At 35.4% G+C, this 27,125-nt stretch overlaps 1 protein-coding gene across 1 annotated transcript in view; it reads left to right on the top strand.

Annotated features, from left to right (window-relative positions):
- Positions 1 to 4,063: 4,063 nt before the first annotated feature.
- Positions 4,064 to 27,125, top strand: part of lmbrd1 (LMBR1 domain containing 1) — a 36,198-nt gene continuing 13,136 nt past the window's right edge. The window contains exons 1-7 of the mRNA XM_008321819.3: positions 4,064 to 4,192; positions 6,342 to 6,518; positions 7,632 to 7,695; positions 15,357 to 15,454; positions 16,150 to 16,217; positions 17,706 to 17,794; positions 22,231 to 22,304. Coding sequence (XP_008320041.1) covers positions 4,127 to 4,192; positions 6,342 to 6,518; positions 7,632 to 7,695; positions 15,357 to 15,454; positions 16,150 to 16,217; positions 17,706 to 17,794; positions 22,231 to 22,304 — 636 coding nt within the window. The 5' untranslated portion in view covers positions 4,064 to 4,126. The remainder of the gene's footprint in view (positions 4,193 to 6,341; positions 6,519 to 7,631; positions 7,696 to 15,356; positions 15,455 to 16,149; positions 16,218 to 17,705; positions 17,795 to 22,230; positions 22,305 to 27,125) is intronic.

The raw sequence follows: 27,125 nt of genomic DNA, 5'->3' as shown, positions 1-27,125 counted from the left end.
TTAATTTACTCATAGGCCACAGCAATAGTATAATAAATGGATGGATGCACTTTAGACATTGAAGTATCTGGATACTATACCGTACTTTGAAGCACATTTTCTTCTGCTCCGTGTCAAAGTACTTGTTTTCAAGTAGTCATTGAAAGATAAAAAGTCTGTGTCGGCATTCAGCAGATGGCAAATGCAGCTCACCAATGTCTGCTCCAAGGTAAATTGAACTACATCTTATGGAGTCTACGGCCCCCAGCACTGACAGCTAGCATCAAAATGTCCTTGAGATGTACTGTCATTTCTGAAGTATTCTGTGATGGTATTTGTACGTGTATGTGATCACTGTGGAGAAAAATAAAGAATCCACTGGTGGACAGAAACCAAAATATAACTGTTCTTTCAATAAGTATATAGTATTTTTTTTTCTCACAAGTCATGGTATCACTCTGAAAAGTAATGTTTTCTTTTACAAATGAGATCATTATATTTTTCAACATCACTTCCTCATCTTTTTTCTTCCCCTCTGTGGTAGTTCCTAATTGATCACTGGCCTCTGTGTAAAGACAAACATACTGTCCAGGTCCATGTGTCAAACAAATGAAAATTGGATGAAACTGCATAATTCAGTGGCTTTAAGTGGGTTGCTCAGCTCATACTGTGCCAACGGCTGAAATAGATTGTGTTTTCCTGCCCAGGCAATTATTTTACCCCTTCATGGCATTAGAAATTAAACACATTGTTTCTTAAATAAATTGGGAATGTGGAAAGATGTTGTTTCTTTCAACCCACGTCCAGAAACTTTGTTGTGTACAATACAATTAATGACATGTCATAAAACATAAGATCAACCCTATTAGATATGGCAAGGTTTGTTGATTGTGCTTGGTTTGTGCTTCTGCCTTAAAGCGAGAAGATCACTTGTTCAATACCATGCGATGAAGGTACGAGATTAGAATAATCAGACACGCAAAAGTGACCATACTGTATGTATGACTATGAGTGTATATATAAATGGTTGCCTGTCTCTATATGTGATACTGTGTTGAACTGTATTGACTAAGGTTTCACATGACCCTGAAAATGATTCATCTGTAGAAATTGTTGAAGTTGTTGATGGAATGTATATTGAAGCCATTTCCTAATTAAAGAACTAAACTGTATAGTTGAAATAGGATTGACAGTTGTATGTTTGACACCCCTGGCATAACTGGTCAAAATTATACTTCAATAGTGATTCTGCTCATCACAACCTTGATCCCTCTGTTCTCTTCTCTTCAGCTCCATTCATCACTCTCTCATCTCTGGAGAAACACAGACTTCACCGCTTCAATTAACATCCTGCAGAAATTCGCTTCTTTTTTGAGACATGCAACCTGTGAATCATTTTTTGCACTCTTAATTCTCATCTACCACCTCCCATTAGAACAATCTGTGCCTGATACCAGGGTTTAGAACTGCCAAGAGGAGGAACCAGAACCCAGCTCCTGCATAAGGGAAAGAATAATTCAGGTAGTAAAGTAAGGGAATTGAGGGGAGTAAATAATTGAATGGCAAGAAAAAAGAAAAGGAAGACAAAAAGAGTTGTTAAGTCTAATAGGTTACATCAGGCAATAAGTGTAAAGTGGATGAAAAGTGACACAAGGGAGTTGAAAAGAGCAGACAGAAAAGATGGCTATAAGTCCCTTTTTAATGAAAAGAAAAAAATGAACTTCCATCTCTATACCCGCATCGCGCTGCTGTAACTGTTCACTGCACATGTTGTAATTTATCTTTTTCAACTGACAGGTACTGACAGCAATGAGCAGCAGAGGCAGAATAACAGAGAGAAAGAGAGACAGGGGGAGAGAGAGAGAGAGAGAGAGAGAGAGAAAGCACAAATATGGTTTTGTACCTTGGGTTGGCCGGTGCAAATGCTGTCTGCAACTCCCAAGAACAACTACCCACAGTGGATAAACAGTTTGCAGAGTGAGTCAGTGTACCACAGCATTAATGTCTTTATTTAAATCATATATTTTATTTACAACATTCCCTGGAAATACAGCTGTATTGTGGACAATAAAACAACTACAACCTTTAATGTCTTCACAGTATAAAGTAGCAAAAAACCTACTGTATGAAATAATGTTTTGCCCTGTCGACAGTATTCAATATATAGCTACTGTACACGTCCACTATAATATGCCTTTTTTAATCCAGATGAGACAATATTTGACTTTAAGACTAAAACACTGACTCAGATTTTTATCGTGTCAACAGTAAAAAGCTCTGTATTAATGAGCTTTATCTCACCATATACTCTTTTCGTCAGGCGTTAGTGTCACAGAAATCCATCAGTTCGTCTCACAAACCTTGTTTGATCTGATGTCTGTCCAGTGAAAAGTCATGATTTGTCTGTCTGCAGACATGGCCTTCATCCTTGTCTGCTAAGTTGCTGAGCTATAAAACAAAACTCACTATAGAACATGACGTCTTCTAGCCTAATGAAATATTTATTAGCGTCTGCCGTATATCAGGCAGCAGCAGTGTTTGTTCTTCGATGTCAAATATTATTAAATGTGTAGAGGCACAGAATTATTTTACTGTCTTGAATTTAATTTTCTTTCATTAAGTGTTGTTACATTTTGCCCACATTTTAGATTAATTGTGTTTTTTGCAGTTTATATTGAGGTCATCACGAGTGAATCATTTAATATGTACTCAACAAACTACCAAAGCATTATCTATTACTTTAATATATTCCTCTGAGCATGATTTAACAAAGAAAATTATTTGTTAAAGTTAAACACAGTAAATGTTCCATTTATTAATAATCAACTCTAATTCTTATTACAGCTCATTTGCATTGTGTGCCTGTTAAGGATGCGCTGACACAAGAATTTAGGGTTATTCTGAGTTGCTTCTAATATTAATTAATTCATTCAGAAGTTATTAATCTTACTGCCAACCTCTTCTTTCATAACACATTTAAACATATGTTAAAAACAAACAAGAAAACACATTTTCTGGTTTCCGCTTTAACAATTCAAATGGGGTAGATCATAAAAATTAAATCGGTATTTCAAAAACATGTCTCTCCCTCTGGCTCTGCCTGTGTTTCTGCACCTGTATTATGTTAGTACTGAATGACATGTACACAATCTGAGCAAACAGTTTTGTTTCACTCACAAATCTAATAATCTGATGCTTCAGCACACTGTCAAGTCTCTATTGTGAAAATTGAAAGAGGTAAAGCACCTGTCCTTTGAACATGAGTATTTACTAAACTGACATATGGCAGCGCAGAAGACAAAGGCAGCGCACAGTGTTTTTCTAATCTCTATTCAGACGAAACCAGGAGGTTTATGTGCCCATAAAAAACCCCACAAAGGCCATTAATAAGTCTAATTTATTATTTGTGATAGCTTACCTGGGAATAAAAATACAAAGAACACTCACAAAAACAGGAATAGTGACCTGTATAAAAACATTTGTTTGGTTAAGAGCTGTAGTTTTAAATATTATACTTTAAAAAACACTGACCCATTTTTTTAAACTTGAAAGAAAAATTGTAAGAAATCAATGCAGTTTTAAGTTATGTGTAATTTAAATTAAAAATGAATGGTCAGTTAGATATTCTTATTATGCTGTGTGTCCTCTGTCAGTACAATTATGTGAAGCACTTACAGTACTTGAGACTGTATTTGCAGCTACTATTAAATTGAAAAATTGTGAAATGAATACATACACAGGAAAAAAATAAAACTCTAGAAAAACATGAAAAAAGTAGAAATGAGAAAAAATGTCATAATAGTAATTTAAGTGTAGAACTGCAAAAAGGAAAGAAAGAATTAAAACACAATAAATTATTAAAATCCATTAAAAAACCTTGATACTACTAGTACGACTACTATTACTACTACTACTAGTAATAATAAAGGAAAAAAACATTTCCACTATTTCACTACCAATTTTGTCTGAAGTACAGATGTCACACCCTAATAATAGAAAGTATGCTACTCTGCTGGGATACATTTTCAACCTGTTAACACACATTTCTCGACTCTGTCATCAATACAAGAAAGCCCAAGGCCGTTTCTTTTCATCACAGTAATGACGTCAGTAGTAACACGTGGTTTTGTTGTTACAGGAAGTGAAGATGGCGGCCCAGTCGCTGCTCTCCGAATCTGTGCTCGGGTGGTCGATTTTCACGTTTATACTTTTGGTAAGTGTGTGTAAATTTGTATGTTTGTATAGAAGAGCACGCAGTTTTAGAGTATATCTTTAAACTAATGCAGAAAAACGGCTAAAGTGTTTGACAAGCCGCCGCGACATGGCTGCAGATTCTGCGTTAATATTAGCCTCGGCATGAGCTAACATTAGCTGACACACTGACAGTTCAGGGTTGTATAATAAGGTGTCACTGAAGAGTTTATTATACTTGGCACTTACTATTATTGGAAGCTATATATCAAACAACAACGTACAAATACGACGTTCGAGAATGAAAGAGTTATGACGTTGAAAAAACAACCGCGGTGAGGTTTTAAGATGCTGCGTCTGTTTACGTAAGCTACTTCGGGACACTTAGGATTGAAAAGATAAGACATTATTAATAGGAGTTATAAATAGACGCGGTTCTCTTGTATTAGTGTTTTCTATTCTGTGAAAATGTGTCGTTCTGTTGAAGTCCGATTAAGCACACTGCACTAAATATATAAAAACAGTATCACCCACAGCATGAGAGCATTAGATAATAGATGAATGCATATCAGTCACATTGTAAAAATCTTTGAAATCAATACAGCAAAGGATAAGCCTGTTGTGTTCCAAGCCATGATTGGCTGATGTATTTATTATGCAAATATCAATGGCGTCTTTTAGACAACGGTATTGTTAACTTTGTGTCGTGATATCAACAAATTAAACTGTTATGATTTTTCTTTGTCCTGTTGTCCACCCTGGTCCAGAAGCTGCTAAATATTGTGCCCGCTTCTATGTCACATGTCCATGTCACAATTCAAAATTTTAAGCCATTCAGTGGTGTATAAAAAGTCATACATTTTGTATACACGTACCCAAAACGTGTCTGAACTTTAATCTCCGTGCCTGAGGTGTTAATTCCTCAAACAAAGCATCTGCGTGCTCAGTGCACTCCTTGCCCTTCTAGAGCTTTCAGACTAGGTGAAGGATTGTGCTGCATACTTTAATGGCAGAGAATAAGAAAGCAAAGTTCAAAGAATATACAGGGACAATGAATTTGATCTGTGCAGCATGTGACCATTTCACAGTAGTCTGACACACGCCCACACTTTTTTCTGTGAATGCCTTACATAGACATAAATCATTCTCTCACTCCCTATTGCAACATTAAGAATTACAAATATTATTATAGCTATTCTGACCCCAATTCTAATCTGAACTCTAACCAGAAAATTCAAACCACACGAAACCTTTTACTTATTAAAGAGTGAAATAGTATTTTTCTCCAAAAAATGTCCCCACAAGTACAGTTATACTTGGTTCACACAGGGAATACACACACACACACATATGTGCTTTCTACTTGTCATGTGCTTTCTACTTGTCATTCAATAGCTGCATCCTTACCTGACAAAACAGAATCCATGGTCTTTAAGTTCTTTTCTTTTAATTGATCCTGCCTTAATATGACAGCCCTTAATCCTCAGAGATTGGCTTGAGCAGTTTTTGCTCTACTCTTAGCTTGTGCCTAGAATATGACCTTGTCATTTTGCCTTCACTGTCTGGTAGGTTTCTTGCCGCCTGTTCATGGTCTGTCTTTGCCATGCTCTCGCATTAGTGATGTACATAGACATTTAATAAGGGATTAAAACAAATAATTGCTACTAATCTATCTACATTATGTAAATAAAACGTATTCCACTATACTGATCATCTGCACCCAGCCTGTGTTTAAAGATGACAAGGATAAGAGGGTGGTATAAGCAGATTAGCTGTTCTGTAGCACCTGCAATCAGCTGTTAACAATGTGTAATTCCCTACTTGTCATATTAAAACTTCAGCTCAAGTATTTTATTGTGATGTTAGCAATACACACTTGAGATATACTTGACGCACATGAGATTTTAAATGGGATTAAACAAGATTACTAGTAGGAAGTTTAATAAATATGCAGGAGCTCATAAAGCCCTAATGCTACAGTACTGAGGTAGACTTTTTGAATGGCATTATATAAGGTTGTCTAACATTCTTATATGCACATATTGAATTAGTTTTAATTAGCTCCTATCACTTTTAGATACCCAAGAGACAGATATTTTTAACTCGCATTTAGTGTCTATATTTTAACATTATATATTTTGTCATTTTTTGTAACTATGATAACTGTTTAGGCAATCCTGGCTTTCTGTTGGGTCTATATTCGAAAATTCCAAAGTCGTCGAGAGAGCGAAGTTATTTCAACCATCACAGCAATATGTGCACTGGCCATCGCCCTAATAAGTTCTGCACTTCTGCCAGTGGATATATTCCTGGTCTCATTCATGAAGTATCCCAACGGTACCTACAAGGTCAGTATTGGTTTTGAAAAACAGTCATTGTTTAATTTTATTTTTATTTTTTTTTATCTATATATTTCCATCTGGTAAAAGGAGAAAGACGCAACAGGCCAGTAGTGGTCCTGCATGCTGAGTCTGTGGTTGGAACCATATCAACTGTTTTATTTAGCCATATTTATCTAATATGGTTTGTACATTGTGGCAGTTGTGACAAATTATTTAAATCTATTCACACATTATTTAATTCTACTAACCACTTCCAACTGTTCAGACAGATAATATGTCAGACAGATAATATGTCTTGTGTGTAATAAGATATCGCAATATCAAATAAGAACAGAATCGAGTCAACTTTTAAACCAATTGAGTTACTTTGTTTTTGTCTGAAACTAAATAGACTTAAGAGTCTATTGTGGCATTGTTGTTTGAATAATTTTGAGGATTTGAGTAATGAAACACTTAATTGTGTAATTATATCTCATCCTGAACAGCTGGTAAGTGGTTCTTTTGTTTGCCTTGATTGCTTTAGGGTTTGTGTTCTGTATCAATCATTTTAACCTAACACAGAAGGGTGCAAAGAGAATTTAGATAATTAGTCAAAGTTCTAAAGAGTTCATTTTCTTGTGGGTGTGACAGATTCTTATGTAATGAATCCCTTAATTAAGTTATAATGATGGTTAAGAGTGTATTATATAACAGAGATTTTTGTTATTGATTTACTTACAACAAGAAAACAAACAAAACAACATGGAAGTTTGCTTTATTTATGTTTCTACTTTCAAATCCTTAATAACTAAAATAATTAAATATGAATATAAGTATAAATATAGTTATATATTGTATATAACTATACTCCAAATTATGTATTGCACATATTTTAAAAATATTTCTGTCTAACAGCTTAGTGTTACTAAAATAATAACACAATATTGATCATTGTTCTAAAATGTTTGTTAATAGACAGTATGAGGAGTTGATCAGTCACTGGTAAATCAACAGTTTATTGCTTCTCTCTTTATATTTACTTATCAACCAGCTTTTATATGACTGGTAATTGCTTTCTTTCATTCATTATTTACCTAGTATTTAATTATCATTATTGGCTTTTCCCTTGGTATCATCCAGGAGTGGGCAGCGAACAATGAAACCAGAGGGCAAATTGAAGACACTGTGCTGTACGGCTATTACAGTAAGTACTTTTCCTTTTTTCCATACATTCTTTTTTAATTGGTACAACCTTATACATATTTAATTAAAATTTGTATGTATTTTAATGTGATGTTATTAAATTGTAGTTTTTGAGTTGTTCTCTACTCGCATAAATTCATATTTTACTCATCTGCTTGGAATGTTGACTTTATATCTAAAAGTGTCTTTGTTCTTATTGCAAAGAGCATTTATTTTGAGCTCTATTCCTGTTTGTTTGTTTGTCCTTTTTTTGCATACAATGTTAAACATTACCAAGGCTTGGTTTTAAAGTGCAGCTGTCCATCTCTACAGTTTCCCTTACTGCCTCCTACTGGCTGTGTGTGGTCTTGTTGCCACTTTAAGTCCATACCACTTGCAATATAAAAAGAGAAAAGTAAGGCAGATGGCAACACCATTGTAGCTAAATATACCACCGTATGTTCCCCGATTTAATTAGTTGAAAGGATGACATTATAACTGTATTGTGCTATATTCAGCCATACCATACTTTCGATACCACATTTTCATATGTATGTTAATACAAATATTTAATTCGTTAAAAAGTTTGGATAAAGGCCTACTCAGTTGGCTACTCTTTTACTCATACACACAGCTAACTGATCCAACTTTTGCGTACACACACTGTAATGGATCAGTCATTAAACAGATATGCTCAGGGATGGTATGACTAAAAAATTGTTTCTGACTTGACCTGAATTTTGAACCTTAACATTGGTCGATGTCCACTGTTAAGCAGGTTGGCTAAAATTTAAAGCTGTCTCCTCCTGGAGGCAGCTGCTTACATACCAGTAATTGTTTATAGGCAGCATGATACTTTAATTGCAGCTTAATGAATTACCTATTAAATGTCTTTTACATTTGAAAAAGTTTTGTTTTTGAAAAATCTTGGCAAATAGACCAGACCTTCTTATTGCAGAAATTATGCATTTGATGAACTGTCAATCAGACATACTTGATTTATCCTGTCTAATGCTATTTATTTAGAAGGCAGGTCTGGTCCAGTCTTCATGAATTGCCCCATAAACCTAGTATTTGTGTGTAATTGCAATTCATTGAGACACTATCAAGCTAATAAATGCTTCACTCAAAGCTATTAGTGCCTGTAAAATTTCTTTGCAATTGTCTTATTAAAGGATAACACAAGTTTGTTGTCTGTGACGGTCGCAAATCCAGGCATGCCAGACTCACTATATCACACATTTTTTAACAGATGTTGGCTTAAAACGCCTGTCGCTACAGTGTTACGTACCGTCTGTTCTCAAAATGTCAAATGCAAGGAAGGCAAGCTGTCTTTTTGCCCAGACAGCCCAATCAAAGAACCCATTTCCACTGCTATAATGACACCCGAGAACTGACTTTCACACAACATGAACATACTCATGAATTTAGCTTTTGGGGGTTCTGTAGAAAATTTCTTCTTTGACACACAAATACGATTTTATACACAAGAGTGATTTCCATGTCGGTATCCATTTTTGGATTTGACGTCCCCTCAAATGGAAACTTTGCCTTTGAGAGACTTAAAAAAATGAATTATTCAGTAGCCAGACTTTTAATGTTTGGCAGTGAACCATCCGTTTTTTAATTCATAGAGGACAAACTGCCCTGGAACCACAGAGCAACAGTTACATTTAAGAAATTTGTTCCACATCCAAGAGTCTCTATTGTTAGTTTAACAAGGAATTAACTAGTAAAGAAATAAGGTCATTAAGTAACACCAGTGAAAATTCGCCTTAATGTTTTCTTAGTCTTTGTGTCAATTTAGCACAGAAGCAGCAAAGAAGTATCAGAATGTTTTTAGTCAACCAAATTAAAATGAGATTTAATCAATTACAATGGAATGCGTATTATTTTAATGTATTCAGAAAATTTCACATAAAATTTACTAAACTTTCTTTATGAATTTATAGTCGATAACCATCTTAGAGAGGTCATTGACTCAGCAGCTGATTTATGGACAACACATTCTTCAAGATGACAACACTCAACAGCATTACTTTTTGACTTGGGTGGTGTTTTGTGATATATTCTTGCAATAACCAGTGACAGAGAAATGACTGAGAAGCAACCAAAAGATCAGCAATTTGAAAGAAAGATGAAAAAAATGGTTTAGCTTTGTGTGTAATAGGATGTGAATGAGTCCTGGAGAGCATCAAGGCAAGGTCATCAGGGTTTGGTGCATGCAGCCATATGACCAATATGTCAGAATGCAAAGAAAGGCATGTTGAGAATTCCTTGGGCGTCAGCAACAAGTTAAATTCTACTGATTTTCCAAAACAGTACGACCTGCTGGGCTGAACGTATTTATTTTACCTCCTTATGACACCACATTTGCTCCTTTGCTCATCTTATGCTCTTAGCATATGTCACTTTTTCCACTGTCTGGAATTGGTCAAATCAATTCAAAATTTCAGCATGTGATCTCTTTTATGTTTTAGCATAAATAGACTAGACTTGGAGTCCAAGTCCAGTCAAGCACCAAGGTTAGGATGATAACATTAATTTGATAGAATTCAGCTGTGTAACTTGGATGTCTTTTGTTTGTGGTATATGTACTGTATGTACTGCTAATTTGTTGCTGCTGTTTAGAAGCTTGTTAATTTAAGCACAAAGTCACACATTTCCAATTAAGTTGTTCTGTTTGCATTTAAAAAGAAAACAAAGAAAAGTCTTTTTTTGTAATTAATTTCCATTACTGCTTAGTAGTGATCAATTACAATTTTGTTATTTAGTCCAACACTTCCCTGTATAGTTTCTATGATTGTACTAACTGTACATGTTACACTTATATTGGGAGAGATGCCGACTGCATCATCCTTAGTTCCTTGTAGTGAATCCAAGGAATTTCAGTGGTTTTGAAAAGATAGAGGGTAAGGCAAAAATGCAACACAGATATAATTTTGAGTGCATTTTGTCATGTTAATGTTTAAAAGGAAAACTTTAGTCTTTGCAACACTCCAATGGCATCATTTTGTAATTTGCCAGTAGGTGGAGACCAAGCTCCATGTGTTATATGCACAGCTGCTTTATAAAAATGTAAACTTTACTGCGGCATTGTTTAGTATTTGACACTGCTGCCCATTCGTCTCCTCACAAAAAAGATGAATTGCAGAGTTGTCAGTGATTTCCAAATTTCTCATGTGAAACGTGTCTTTCTCACAGCTAGATTGATTTGAAGTCCGTGCTGAACACTGTTAATAAGCATGTTCACGTTTAGTGATTTTGGTGGGAACCCACATAAATTACTTTGTGTTTAACAGCCCTACATGGCTGTCATTTGGTAAATATGTGTCAGTGGATGTTATGAAAAATTATGTTAATTTTTCCTGGTCTCAATTAAACTCTGCGTTGACAGTGTAAACATGTCTCCAGCAGTCCACTTCTGTCACGTAATTACACACTGGAGCTTTACAAGCACAGCATTATAGGAAAATTAGGCTAAGATAATTATAATGTATCTTTAAAATGTTGTTAAATGAAGGGGTGATGAAGCCATTAGAATATTTTGTCATTCCTGTCGTGGCCAGAGAACCCAGTGAAAATAGCATCACAATTATGAAAAATACATTTTCTGTTGTAATACATGTCACATCAAACTGACCATTGACATACACAGTGTATAAGGATATGTTTTTCTGGGTCAGGACTTTTTCAAGTTTTTAAGTGCTGTTTAATATGATTGCAGTTATCCAAAAATGTAATGTCATGAAAAGCAAACCCTGTAAAAAAAATAGTTTAGTATGCTTCATTTTAGATCCTTAATAGAGCTGTGGGGTCCTTGACAGTTTTTTGAAAGGCCTTACATCTCCAGCTTTTGTCCATTTATGAAACAAATTTACTTGGACGGCTCAGTACCTAAAAGCAGTGGTGCAGCAGTTCCTTTGGCAAAGGAACCAAATACTCATGAGCCTTCCAGTTAACTAATTGCTTTATCTCTGCTTTTTGATAAAATTGTAAAAGAGAAGCTAGAAGGAATGAAACTGTCATACAAGTACTATACTTGAAGTACTACACGTCTTGGAAAGAAGACTCAGATTATCATGACACACAAAGCACATTTTCATTTTGGTTTCTAAAAAACGTATTTCTTTGAAAAGTTTTTGGTTTATCAGAAAAGCACCTCAATTGCACTGAATAGGAGTCTTGTTCACAGAAAAATATTCAATGCTCTTCTTACCGCTTTGGATCACAATTAAAAAAAATACTTTAGCATAGTCTTTTTGTCTATGTATAATCGGGCATCTAAATCCTGAAACCTTGAATTTATAATTACATAGATCATTTTAAATTAGATTTAAAGCACTATCAAACAAGAACCAGGTTAAATGGAGCATACTGATTGACGGTGTGGTCAGTTAAAAAAAGTAAAGAATGTAGTTGATATGCAGAGGGTGGAATCAGATGTTTATATTGAATTAGCTTGGTTTATTGCCATATCACAGTGCAGAAGCTAAAAGAAAGTTGAAATGCTAGTTTTTCTGACAAAAAATTTACTTATTTTGATGGCCAACTTATGATGTCCTGATGCATATTGATGTCATCGAGACAGTTTTATTTGTCAAAACCTGTTGTGCTTGCTTACACAAAAGCCACCAGAAAATCTAGTATCACATTGGGTTGTAATGCAGTTAGGCTATCACTAGGGCTGGCAAATTAACCTGAGAAGTGTAATCAGATTGAACTTTGATTTGATTTGAACTCACAGCCACAAACAGTTTTCATTTCACCTAAGCACCTTAAGCTTAAGATAACTGCAATATGCCCAGCATTTATTTGCGGGCTAAGTCTGTGGCTCGATAGCTGACACAGTTGACAAATGGATAACATTTATTGTTAATCAATTCATATTGTTGAGGACAATAATTTTACTTACTTGTATATTTTTCTTTTTTCTATATATTGTATTATTTGAACTGGGCACAATTTTTAAAATCTCTGAAACATGCACGCACTTGCATGTAATTTGTATTTTGGTTCCAGCAAAAAAAAATCTATTTGATTTGGTCATGGTTAATAATGTTGATTAATCTCAATCAAACATGATTAATCATGCTGATCATAACCAATTTAGATCAATCAGATAAATTTTTTTATTAGTTTTACAGGTTTCCCTGTTACATAAGTGAAGTTTTCTACCACCAGCCCTTCCAGTTTTAAGGGCCAAGTGAAAAGGGAAAACACCTGTTTAATCTGTTACTCAGCAGAAACAGGTCAACACACACAGGCGTCAAAGCCGAGTCCCTTATGTTTCCAAATTTAAGTCACATCCCAGGTCAGGCCCCTCATGAAGTGTTCCTCCCTCGATGATTACAGCAAATAATAGTGCATGCTTGTAGTGCAGCACCTTCCAACAGGTACCTTTACAGATGGCTATTCCATCAGTGTCTGGAGTCCTTTGTTACAGACATAGTCTCTGTAACAAATCTTCCCTGGTCTTTCATTTCCATGTAATACGTAGGTAATTCATTCTTCCTGTCTGCAAGAAACAAGAGCCCAGGTGCTAATGCTCCAGTAAGGAGGACAGTGATGTGAGGACAATGGCCCTGGGTTTCTCTTTTAACCAGATGTGGCAATTACCACAAGATGCCAGATAAATGGTAAAGCATAACATAGTGAATAACCTTGTTTTCTATTTTGTCTTTTTTACCAAATGTTACTGTTTTAACCCTTTTTCTTTATGTTCCATGGACCCATCTGTCATTCTGACTTCACCCCTAAACATTTACCTTAATGGTATTATAATTATTAATTATGTACCTTGGTACCTTCTCATCTTGATCTATAAGGACAATGTAACTCATCTTTACCTTTTCTATACCTTTGAACAGTCGAAATGAAAATAAGGTGTTTTATATATTTTTTTAATAACATATTGTCCTTTTTTTCGTTTTTTACTGTCTTGTGGTTATCAGCGAAAGAAGGACATTTTTATTTTTCAATCTTGTACTCCCAGGGAATTTAATAGGTTCAAATTTTATCCATGGTCGGGCCTTCTTCCAAACACAAAATCTGTTCAGAGAGTAATAGATAAAACATGACAGTGTAGAACAACCTGTCTTCTGAGTGTGGTAAAATGCATGCTGTTAGGATGAATTTTAAAATTTTCTTTTAACCACAATATTATGCCATAGGCGAGATACGGTTTTGATTTATGTTTATTGACACCAGTACTCATTATAAACTTAGCTATTTGTTCTGGATTTATTGTAGGTGACAAATGTGGATGTTTTTATTGGAAAAATATTCTGTCATATTCAACCAAAAATAAGGTACTATGGGTGTAAAATGAAATTGTCCTGCAACAAAGACAACATTTCTTAAGGAAGGTTTGAAAGCATCAAAATTAGTTGGAATTTTTTCTTTCTTTTTTTGTACTTTGTTTACCCTGCAATTTCTTTTTCTATTGACTTGATTTTGAACAAGTAATAGCAGTAATAACAGTAATAATTACACAATAAACACTAATAATTTATTATTGTTATTTTTTTAGTTTAGCTGATTTCATTTTTTTTAATAATTGCCATTATTACCTGCAGAAGATCTTTTAAGATTTGGTTTTGATGTGTTTTTTTTAACACAGTACGTGACATGTCTTTTGCTTATTTTAGTTTTTTTTTTTTGTTTTTTTTTTTGAGTTACCTCAGCTTTTGCTAGTAACATCCATTTGTCGCACCAAGTATAGCCTCTAGCATGAAATTGCATCTCTCTATTTGTTTTCCCCTCACTTCCAGTCCATGAATTCCTAATGCATTTAGCTTTAGCCCTTTTCCAATAAAAGCTTCCTGCACATATAGAAGCAAACAACCAAACAAGGAAGCACTTAGATGGGACTAGAGCAAGTTCTTTAACCAAGCAGTCTGCAGCATCCACTTTGTACATCTGTTCACCTACTTTGAATGAATCATTTTCTGACATTGATGGTTTTGGCCTTTTTAGCAAGTTTAGGAAGTTGAAGTGAACAAGATACAAACAATTTGATATATGGCCCAAACTTTTGCTTAAAATACATGTAGCAAAACAATTACATTAAAATGCAGAGGCTGTTTTGATTGAATCAGGGATGCTCGCCTTGTCAATATTGATCGAACTGTTCTCAGTTTAGTATACGCTTAGTATAGTGTTGAAATAGTACAAGCCTATTGTGGTTTGGATAATCTTATCTTAAGTAGATGACCTATACAGAATTATTAACCTACACATCAGTGACACAGGCTTATTAGCTTTGATCATCTTCTAAAAACCCCTGTGGCTGCTACCAGTACTGCACTCTTAAGCACCTGAAGCAAACTCACAACACAGTTTCACATTGTTTCATTTTCAAGCTTTTGACACCCAGCAGTGACTGAGAAGTTATTGTTAAAGGAAACTTTAACAAACTTTCTAGCTGGTTAGAAAAGACATCCTGCAAATGTTCTTTTATATGCTGCCCTTCGATTGTCATAGTAAACTAACTAAATACTTTCTTTTACCCTGTATTTTACAACTGCTTTATAACCAAGCAAGGTTCTTTAAATTGGTTTAGACAAGATTATGTGATATTTGGTAAACCCTCTGTGTGGCACAGGTAATCTTACACAACTTACATTTTCACATAACCCAAATGTAGTTCTTTTCTAATACAGTTGTGTTTTCATCCTTCAGCCTTGTACTCCATCATACTGTTCTGTGTCTTCTTGTGGATTCCCTTCGTGTATTTCTACTATGAAGAAAAGGATGATGACAATGTCAACAAATGCTCAGTGAGTGTGCACCTTTCTTTTCATATGAGACAGTCAAGTGTCCGTACATGTGTTATTGAGATATTAAATGCAGCTGACTGATATTCTAATACAGCTGTCCTTTTTGCTTCGTACACTCACTCAAAACATAAGACAACACTGGCCTATTTTTGACAAAAAATAAAGAGCACACCATTTTAATTGTATTTAGTAAGCTTCATTGTGGGATTGATTACATTTAATTGCGCACATTTACCTTTTTGTAATGGTTATATTTACTCTAGCGGTAAGACATTAATGTTAATCAAATCAAGCAATAGTGTTTAAAATAATTTTTATAATTTATATTGGACTATCAGCCTCGTTCTTCCTTCTTATTATTATAAGCCTCTGAAGTGTCGGCAGCAGCATCAGACTCCCATCTGTCTCATTGTTCCTTTTCTCTTCATAGTGTCACTTTTTAGCTGACAAAGGCACTTTCTCTTATGGACAGGGATGTCTTTTGTGCTGTAACTTTTAAAAGCACCTTTGAAAGCACTGGGAGTGACATGCTATCACTGCCGGGTCAAACTTGGTCCGCACTAGGCTATGTATAGCCCTCACTCACTGGGGTGTAGCTAAAGACATCATAACTCCCTTTCTCAACTCACATTGAATAATAAATCCTCTCAATTCATGGCCATAACTGACCAGCATGTTTCTTTTTTATATTTCAGCAAGTAAAAAACGCTCTCAAGTACACGGTTGGATTTGCCATTGTCTGCGTGGCTCTTCTTTTAATTGGGTAAGTTGAAGACCTGAAAGACTGCTGCATCGCTGCACCATGTGTGGGAAGTGCTGTGGATGTATCACTGTGTTCAGTTAATAAGCACAGGATACCTTCGCACTGTCGCTGTGCCACTTTTTTGCACATCTTTAACCATTAAGGAAGAGGAAACCTACATGACCTTAAAGTTAAATTTTTTCAGTAATCAGCTTAATAAAATGTACAGAATCTTAGACTCTAATTCTCATCACACTTGACATTATTTTTCATCACAACTGTATTTTTCTGCATGACTTTTTTAGTACATGTGACCCAATATTTTGAGATAATTTTAAATCTATTTATGAAAAAAAATAGTCCCCCCCCAACTAAAGGACCAACTGGAACTGGTGCTGATATTGAGTCTGACTGCAACCCAGCAGTAGAGGTTGGAATAATTTAGCAACACTTTAAAATAAATAGACGGGTGTGACTTTTTTCTTTTTTGTTTTTCCTGCTCATGCCACAATTTTCTGACAGTTGTGGCTGCTATTCTGGTGGGACACAAGAGTCCCGAAAATATGTTGGTTGTGTTCAATAGCACGTGACAGATTTTCTTTGTTGCTGTTGAAGCAACATGCCTGGAGTTTAACCTGCACAACTACACAATTAAAGTGTTCTCTCAACCGTAAAGTTGTGAACTGCTGGAATGTTTACCTGATCTGGGAGTTAATTCATGTGTCCATACTTTTTTTTAATAGCTGAAAGTTTAGAAGTTGGACTGTTATGTACAGAATCAATTTAGTTCTTCTTTTACCTCAATGACTGCAACAATTGATGTTTTTGTTCACTCCGCTGTTTCTTTGGTTTTTGGACTTTTCGGTAACACAATGGCTTTTATCTCAGACTACTTTTCCAAAATTGACCGTCACTCAGTGTAGGTCTATACCTGATGTCAACAGGCTCTTGTTTGTCGTCTCTTTTTGTTGTTTGCAGAACATTAAACATTGCCTGCACTGTCTCAGTTACAGGTTTTTCACCTTTTCTTTTACTTTTTAAAATCACACTATTTTTCTCAATCAGGAACAACATATCCTGAGTTTTCACTTGGTTATTTGGCAGAAATCAAATAAAATAAAAGTTTGCTTTTTGAGAATAAGAATCTAAGAAAGAACAATTACATGACCTGGTGGTATTTAAACTGTATTTAAACTTAAACTGTATGATAAACTTACAGAACAACAGAGATCATTAGCATTTGCTGTCATTCATGTCAGTCACCCTTCATATCTGCTGCCACCAATTTCTGCTGCAGGACTTGAATTGAAACACTGAATTTCTGTTGGGGTATCCCTTTCTGTTTACCTTGTCCAGGTGTAGCCAATATTATTTTGAGTTTATCTTTTTGTGATTTGTTTTCTGTCTTTTATGTTGTCAGACTGTTCTCACCATACATTCTCTTGGACACAGGCTTAAAAGCTAAGGTGGTCCCAAAACTTGCCTAAAAGTTTTTCTTTTTACTTTCAGAGCTTTTGTTCCTCTTCAAGCCCCGCCTGGTCAGAATTCCACTCAGTTCGATAAAGTTCAGTACCTGTTTGAGGAGCTCGGGGGTAGTCGTAAGTATTGATTCTTATGATGTAGAAAAAAAAAAAAAAAGCATCCTATCAATTTAATTTTGCAAACCTGCCAAATGTATTTTTGCTTTGATTTAATTTTCTTTCAGTCTTTTGCCAAACTGTCAGGTTTAAAAAAAGAATGACAATGAAATTAATTTGCCCAATACATCTCGTACTCGAGTTTAACGTAATCAGTCATTTGTTCACTTTGGTACAGGTGCAATGATGATCACTGACAAAAATGCAATCAAAAGCTTTATGTCCTTTCTTTTTTTTAAGCCAGCCTAGTTCAAATCTGGTTATTAAGGAGAAGGCTAAAAGATCTTTATTAAAGAGAAAATCTAAACATACAAGCTCCCTCTGATCTTTGCCCCGTTCATGGCTGGAAACTGCTCTGCTGCAGAGGAGGAAACGTTGGAATCACCCTTTTTTTGAATCCCTGTCTCGTTCATCTCTCCAGATGGTTGGTTAATTGCATAAAGTAAAGGCACTTTTGCTACACAGCCGTTCTAACTGCTTTGCAGTGACTCTTCATTAAGACCACTACATCTTTAATAGGTTTATCATTACTTTTGTAGCAATTAGAGCAGTGCTCATTCAACCAATAAGGGTTCATTGCTCGGCTCATTATAACCCACCTTCTCATTTATGTCAGATTTAGCCAGAACATGCTGGGCATATGAAGGTAGAATGTCAGTGCTGGGTTATGTGGTTGTAAAAGATCCTAGTATTAAAATTAGTAATGGTAATAATAATAATCTACTGGTTTATATGATAACAAAGGTTGTACATTGAATTAATTGTCAGCTGTCCTGGAAACAGGAGTTTGAGTATTTTTATGCAGAATTAAATATCTGCAACCTTATGTTCTTTCCTCATCTTCAAAAAGTTTTCCTCATCAATGTACAGTCTTAGGTAAACAAAATGAGTAAACTGTGACAGGATCACTCTTTTAAAAATTGTAATGGAGAGTTATAATGTCATATAGTGAATTGTTCATTGTTCAATACAATTTTTCAAATAGACAGGAAGGAAATGTTCCCTCACCCCTGCTGCTCCTGTCTGTTATTAATTTAGGAGAAACACTGGAAACTGAAATTTTTAGTTTTTGCTTTTTGAAAACTCATACATTTCATCTGTTATATTCTGGACTGTCTTTTGAAGTGAACATAAGATGTACATTTTCAGTGTCTCCACCCTTCTTCATATATACTGTAGTAGAAGAAGCCGGCAGACACTCATCATGTTCATTGGTGGAAAACTGTTATTATTGATGCACTGGGTTCCTGCTGCTTGAAATATATCACTTTTCATGCCTACATAAAAGGACATCTATTATGGTCCAACCTTTTAAACTGAGTTTTCACTTGGTTATTTGGCAGAAATCAAATAAAATAAAAGTTTGCTTTTTGAGAATAAGAATCTAAGAAAGAACAATTACATGACCTGGTGGTATTTAAACTGTATTTAAACTTAAACTGTATGATAAACTTACAGAACAACAGAGATCATTAGCATTTGCTGTCATTCATGTCAGTCACCCTTCATATCTGCTGCCACCAATTTCTGCTGCAGGACTTGAATTGAAACACTGAATTTCTGTTGGGGTATCCCTTTCTGTTTACCTTGTCCAGGTCGGCAGACACTCATCATGTTCATGTTCATTGGTGGAAAACTGTTATTATTGATGATGCACTGGGTTCCTGCTGCTTGAAATATATCACTTTTCATGCCTACATAAAAGGACATCTATTATGGTCCAACCTTTTAAACTTGAGTCCTACATATAATAAACCACACCGTATGTAACTATTGTACATCAGAGTTTTTTTTGTACAGTTCCCCTCACTTCTGTTGATCTACAGCCATTACACATGAGTAGGGTTTTAAGGCTAAGAGTGCTCTTTCATAGAAGTTTTTGTCTGAGTGTGAGGCACACCACACACGTTTGAATGGCTGTTTTCAGGGTGAGATAAGAGCTCTGCAGTTTCATTGCTGTTGAAATCAGAGCTTACACTGAACAGATGTGGAAGTAACACTGATAATGAAAAAAAAATCCCTTTGTTGAATATTCAGGAAATATTCTCAAGAACCCAATAAGAAAAGGGAGAAAACATCTTTCCCCAGTGTTGGGTTCATGAACAAAAATGTTCTTCATGCAGAGCATAGAGCTATTGTCTCTTTTCACTGAGCTCCCCACCACACAAAAGCGACCTAATCTCAACAAAACACCCAGTATTCACATGTTAATTCCTCTCCCAGGCGTCAGACTCCAAAGTTGCCTACTTTGTAGAAGACAAAAGGAAACATGTATATTTGGTTTCTCCACCGCATGTGCTTTTGTTCAACTATGTTTTAAATTTGTGAGCAGAAAGTAGACGTAAACAACACACAGCAAACTTTACCCTGAATACTGATGTGATCAAATGCCAAAGTCAAGGAGAAATCAAACTTGGAGTCGTCTGTGCCCGTGCTGACAGGTGGGCTAGGACACAGGGAGTATATGGGATGTCTTTATAGGGACAACTGTGCAGATTTTACGTGGGGGCCCTGTGACAGGTGGGATCGTGACAGGGGAGGAAGGCAATCAGTCTCTATATCAATCCTGTCTTCTGACTGCAGCTTTGACAGCTGCTGTGACATCCACTGTTGCCCTTGCATGATGGGTGGTCTCCTCTCTGCCTCAGTCAGTGACACATATCCACACAGAGGCAGACTAAAGTATCCAGCTGTTTAAACACTAATTGTGATCACTACGAGATTGGAGATATAAAACACAGGGAACTGATGCATCCCCAGAGGAAACGGAATAAAGTCATGTGTGCCATCTAGGAAGAGCCTCAAATATGATCCCTGTTTTTTCTTCTGCTTTTCCCAGTTACATTTAAGTAAATGAATGTGGCGTGTTTTTAGGCCATTAGTCAAAAATGTAAAAGCAAGGCAGCATAAATTTGATATTATTTTTATAAAAGATTTGTTAACCACGATCTTAAAGCTCCTTAATATGATAAGATTTTTATGGTGTTGAAGGCATGCATGGTCCTTACCTTCTTTTAAAATTTAGTGAAATTTACAGCAGTTGTTAAACTGCTGTATGTGACCCTATGTGACCCTATGTGACCCTGCGATTGACTGGCTAACTACCCAGGGTGTAGTTACCCTGCTTCTTCTTTGTAAATATCTGTTGTTTGTTACATCATATCAAAACATTTCTGCTATAATTGAGCCAAGTATGTCCTACACTTGTTGCTGTCCCAATCCCAGATGATTGCTGGCACAGTAATGTGAGCCACCACCATTTGTTTACTCACAGTATATGTACGTGTCTTACACAGCCACCGCCTTTGGCAGCAGTTGGGTGAGCGATGAGGGAAGAGGTTGCTGTCTGTATTACAGTAATTATTCTTTCCCAACGAACGCACAATGCTCCTTTTTTGTGCTTTTAAAATATTTATGAGGTAAATGAGCAGTGTGGAAGGAATTTGTGTCAAGTTAACAAACAAAACTCATCAATAATCTGCCCTGACATTGGTAACCCAGTATTTTATAATCTAAACAATTACTTTAGTCAAACATGTCTCGGAAAATTTTATCAGCCTCTCCCACAGAACATTTGTGGCTCTTTTTCCTACTTTCCACCTGTATTTTTTCATAGCTTAGCTTCGACCTATTCCTCTCAGAATCCATCTGCTCCAGCTGTCATAGCAGAACTTGGTGAATCCTGCAAACATTTTGAAACAAGTCAAGACACCAATTAGAGAGGACTGCTCGTTAAGCTTTCCCTTCTTAGATTTCGGTGTACTTTATTTTAAGAAATACCTCTTCTCCATATGATCTTTGAGATAACGAATGAAGGTGAATATGAAAAAGACGGCTCGGACAGAGTCATCCTTGTTTGATACACACAGCTGTGTGCATTTTACACTTAATTACCATTTCAGATGTAGTAAAGTAGTAAAGCTAATGTGCAATAATAAATTAATAAGGCAGTCATGGACAATAACTAATAACAAGATGGTTTAATTCTTATGGATGGAGTATTGTTAAATCTTCAATTGTCCCAAGTGAATTATTTTGGGTTAACAGAAGACAAATGGATGTTGACAAGTCATTTGCCCAGTACGGTGACTGATGTTCAATTGTTATAAAAATGTGTTTTGGATAATCAACTAACCCAGAGTAAGGCTTTTTTTATAAAGTGTATGTTACATGTTAAGTCTACAGGGTAGAGTTTCTGTATAATATTTTAAGCCATTTACAAGAAACTACTCATAAGCTCTACCTTGGAGTTAGGGTTGATGAAAAGATTTTACCTGTCAAACAGAGTTCAAAAGCTCAGAGCTAAGTGAAAGTACATATATCAAAGTTGGTACAAAATATTTCTGTCAGTGGTCAAGGTTGAACCTGTAATGGCTTTTCTGTCTCGTTTCCTGCAGATGGTCTGCCTGCTCTGTCCTTCTCCATCAGCACGTTGACCTTGATTGGCATGTTGGCCGTCATCACTTACACGGTAAGTTTGAGCAGAGACAAGTGGCCAGTATTGATCCAGGTTTTCAGCAAACATAGCTTTTTTACATCTTGCAACTTTTGGTACTAAATATCACAGTTGGTTAATGACTATGTCATTAAAGCTACAGACCATGTGAATTTTGTAATACTGAAAGTTTAATTTTATTTATATAATTTATTCAAATATTATTTTTTATTTTGTCTAATGAGAATGAGATTTTTTTTAGTTTAATACAGAAATAATAAGGTTTCTGTACATTTAACATTTTATTGTGTTTACGACTTCTTATCGTATCACATGTATTACAAAGACTTTACTCTTGTGCTTAACTACATTGCATTTCTTTTTTGTTTTTCTGACATCATGAAATTTGCCGGCGATGCAACACTTGTTAAACCTGTCCATTTCTCATAGCTGTTATCCTGGTAACTAGACTGTGAACATTCCCTGGAGGTGTTGAAGTATCAGGGTGGGAAAAGCATAGCACTGTGTTAACATGAAAAATACACAGAAAAAAAGAGATATAAGGGAAGTCTCCTTCTCAGTCCTGCACTGTTAATGTCAAAGAATCATGTTTAATAAATGACTCGGCAGTTATGCTTCAAATTCAGATGTGTATTTCAACTTTGGTTGGTTATTATTTAATAGTCTGTTTATATTGTTATTATTGAGGATGTTTACCATTTATACTGAGTATCTGATGAAGAATCTTGTCTACTAGCACTTTTGTGTTTATGTTCAGGCCGAGTTGCGACTGTGGGAAGCACAGACAGAAATCCAGAGTCTTATTTTATATGACCCCGTTTTATACCTTCATTTTCTTGATTCGCTCCACACTGTCCTCCATCTGCCAATGGCAAAACTCTTTCCTGGTGACAACCGGCCCATTAGCAAAAAGCTGTGTGATTGATCATTCTCTGCTACGTGTTATTACTAGCCCTGATTAAGTTAATGGAGTCTGAGTGACATGTACCATAAGTAGTGAAAATGCTGTTCATGTCTCCTTTGATAATTTATCGCTAGTTTTTGTGCAGAAACAGCTGTGTACTGTGAGCGGACACAACTTTATCGTGTCAATAGTTTACAACACGCATTCTGGCAGCCTGACGACTCCATGTTTATTATATAGAGCTTTTAGAATTTTAGCAGCTGCTCATAGAGTTTCATTAAATGGAGGTATTCTTTGCAAGCAGAAGTCACATGGCTGCATATTAAAATGTTTGAAGACAAACCACAGTTTTTTCACTGGTATATTTCTTTATTTTGTTTTTCTATGAATAAATGTTTGTTTTATTATTGTAGTTGTTACAGGATAACACCTTTTACTGTGGTCTTTTTATTTAATTACAGCAAGTCTTGTTGCTTTTTATAACAAAGAAAACAGGAATTAAAGACAAAATGCTTTAAAAACAAAGTTAGTCACTAAATATGTTTGACAAATATGTGTCATAAATGTTGAATAGATTGACACAAACTGTTCTTTTATAATTGTTTAGTTTGTAAGTGAATATTCCTGTCATGCTAAGTGAAACAATTATGTTTCACTCATTGTCACTGTCTTCACACTTGCAGAAAACTGAATATGATTACAGCAATTATAGAAGAATAAAACTTGGTATCATTTTTTTTTTATAATTTAAAATAATACTCTAAAGGCAGGAGGCAGCCTGGGAAGCTAGTCAACCATGGCAGGACTATTCAAAACTGGATTGTGAGTTCAATTTTGTTCCTTAGATAATTAGACTCAGTTGCTGCCCATTCATTGGAACTTTTTAATGTTTTTTTTTCCCTCACACATCACGTCAGGCAAAATCCTATCTTTCTAAGTTGTAAGTCATTTAAAAAATTGGGTCTGAAAAAAATAAGGTAAAATTAACAGGTGTCTTTGACAGTCATAGAGAAAGAATATCAAAACTGAAAGCATTTATTTGAATTTGATTGATTTAGTTCAATCAAAGAGAACGATTTGAAAGAGAAACAAAGCCTTTCATGTATTTTATAAAAGGGAAGCCTTCCCTTACCAGACAAGAAAAGTAATTAGAGGTTTCTGTTGAAGCAAAGTCACAAAAACATACTAAAAGACCAAGAACTGATTTATGGCTAAGTCGTAACTTCTGTTTCTTTGAATTAGTATTAATTTGGATTAAATCGAATTCATGTTTGTTTTTTTCTTAGAAGAGAGACAATTACGGTGGACACTGAAGGACACAAATGAGTTGCAATTTACAGATGGTTAAAAAGGTTCTGATTAATTTCCATAACTTTATTTAAGAAAATCCAGAAAAAAATTAATAAAACCATGACAGCTACTCGAAAATTGAAATGTTCTGCATATGTGAATTCAGTATTACTGTGGAAAAAGAACCTGTTGGTCAGACTACAGGTCAATCCTGGAGTCAATAGAACATCAGGGTTTTTTTCTCGAGATGAAACCATTCACTCCTTGCTGAAAGGCTGAGGAATTAGACCTTACTTTGTTTTTAGAGAATTAAACTAATGTGCTTAGTGTAAAAACAGATAAAAACCAGCACTCGACTGCTTTTCAGAAAACCTTTCTCAATCTTTGATTGAAACACAGTTCTATAAGAGTGTGTGAGACAATGTGTCACGTTTTCAACTGGTTCTCCACCCGTGGAGGAGAATGATTTTCAACAATGAAACCATTAAGAAATGGCTGAAATCCGATCGTGCACTTGTCATCAATGATTAAATAGAGTAAATATAATGATGAAGAAGAAGTACTTCTAGGCTCATTAATACACCATTCATCATTTTTGTTTCTGCCGAGCGATTCCTCTGCCCCTCAAGGTGCATTTTTACTGCCTAAAGATAAAAGGGTTCTATTAGCACTGCCTAAAAGACCTTGTTGCTTGTGCTTGTTTGGTGCTCCAAACTTCCTTTCAATAAAAGCCATCAGAAAAGAAAACACAATGAATGTCACAGTAATGCTTGACATTTTTGTTTAATCACAGTTTTCACTAAATAATCGTTTAAATAGGAAGTGTATGAGCTTCGTTTTTCCACATTGGTGTAATTAAAATATGCAGTTTATTTTTGCTATTTACAGAACAAGGTACTTCTTAGCTCACCTGAAGGGGGCGCTATGACACAGACTTAATTACCAAATTGAGATTATGATATGCAGCTTGCTGTGTGGCTTTTATTCAATTAGCAAGATTTAAAACATCATAGCTAGAACTATAGTCTCCTAAAGCTTGACTTGTCAGCTATTTATGTACTTGTCCACTCCTCACTCTTCTTCTGTGGTTCAATAGTAGGTCTCCATCCTTTGAGATGCACTACTGCCACCAGGTGGTGTATATGAACTTTAAAACTAAGAATGCTACATTGTTACATATCAAGGCAACAAAGTTGATGTTATGATTGGTTTTGATAATCAATTTTGTAAATTACATAATGTCAATTGTCATTTCTTTTCCTTTCAAAAAAACGGTATATTCATCAATGTGTGTCCTTTTTTATAATTAAATCAAACAAATCCAATAAGCAGAGTGTGGAGAGAACAAGACAACAAAGTCTTGTCTGAGACCTGTTGCCAAAATGCTCTGCTACTGAAAAATCACATGATCATGTCAATCATCAAAATTACACATGAATTGCTTATGGATGTTTCCAGTTGTTAGCCAGCAGAGCGTGTTTTGAAATAACCTAAATGAGACTGCATTACAATGTGTGAACTAAAAATATTGATTCTAGTAGAAGGGCACTTTAAAGAAGGAAAAAAAAATCTTCAATGCATTTGAGGAGAAGCTTTGCTCCTCTTGGGATCTGGGGCAGGTTTTGCCTTTTATGAGTGTGTTTGATATTCGGGACATGCTCCGGCCTTAAGAGCTTCATGATTCATTGCAGGAGGCGACATTCGCCCGTAGCAGAGATCCACAGCAGAGACTAATAATAGTCTAGCCTGACTTAGTATCCCATGTGACATTCTTAATACAATCTTACACTCAGAAACTAGTAAAAGTTGTTTCAGAGAAATATAGTCTTTGACGTGTCTCCACTTGAAATACAGAAGAAAGAGGACAGAATCTTCTGACTGGGCTCAGTCTTCACACAGGGCCCCTTTGTTTTAATATGAACCCATAAAATGGCACTTTTCCAAGCTGGTTAGAGCAAGGCAGCAGATAGAAAAAGAATCGTGTCACGTTTGGGTTTGGTTGGATTTAATTAGTCTGTTTGTGTATATAAGAAATGTCCATGGTTTTAGATGAAAATTCAAACAACCATCCACCAGCATTTTTAGACTCTGTCTCAAGGGCATTTATTGTTGGAAATGTTATTTTGCTGCCTCTCGTTGCCGTACAGTCTGTTCTTTTGCTAATTGTTAATATGTTTAATGCATTTAAATAAAACAATCGAGTAAATTAATTTAAAACTACTTCCTTTTTCATTCTGTCTTTTTTCCCCTCCTTGTATTAAAACGTCACAGATAGTCCTGTCACATGGGGGCACTGTTCAGCTGTAAATTGCATCAGGTGATATAGGGCAGGGATGGCCACACAAAATGGTTGCATCACACTCTCCAATAGACCTCAGTGCAATTATAGACTCAAATAATTAATAATTAATAGTTTTTTGTTTATTCTTTTTTTTTTTTGAAAACACATGCTAAGATGACCTGAAAACCTGTCAACTGTATGGTCATCATTATGTTTTTAATCTGTCTGTGTTCACATGTTTTGTTAGTTTTGCCAGCAGACAGGTGGTGTGTGTGTGGATGAATGCTCGTGGTGTATGTTCCAGCCCATTTCACTAACAATAACGTGTGATTCTAATGGTACGTCTCTCTGCTATTTTGCA

The sequence above is a fragment of the Cynoglossus semilaevis genome, chromosome 12, assembly GCF_000523025.1.
Source record: "Cynoglossus semilaevis isolate Cse_v1.0 chromosome 12, Cse_v1.0, whole genome shotgun sequence".
NCBI classification, from domain to species: Eukaryota; Metazoa; Chordata; class Actinopteri; order Pleuronectiformes; family Cynoglossidae; genus Cynoglossus; species Cynoglossus semilaevis.
This window is presented reverse-complemented; position numbering and strand designations above follow the sequence as displayed.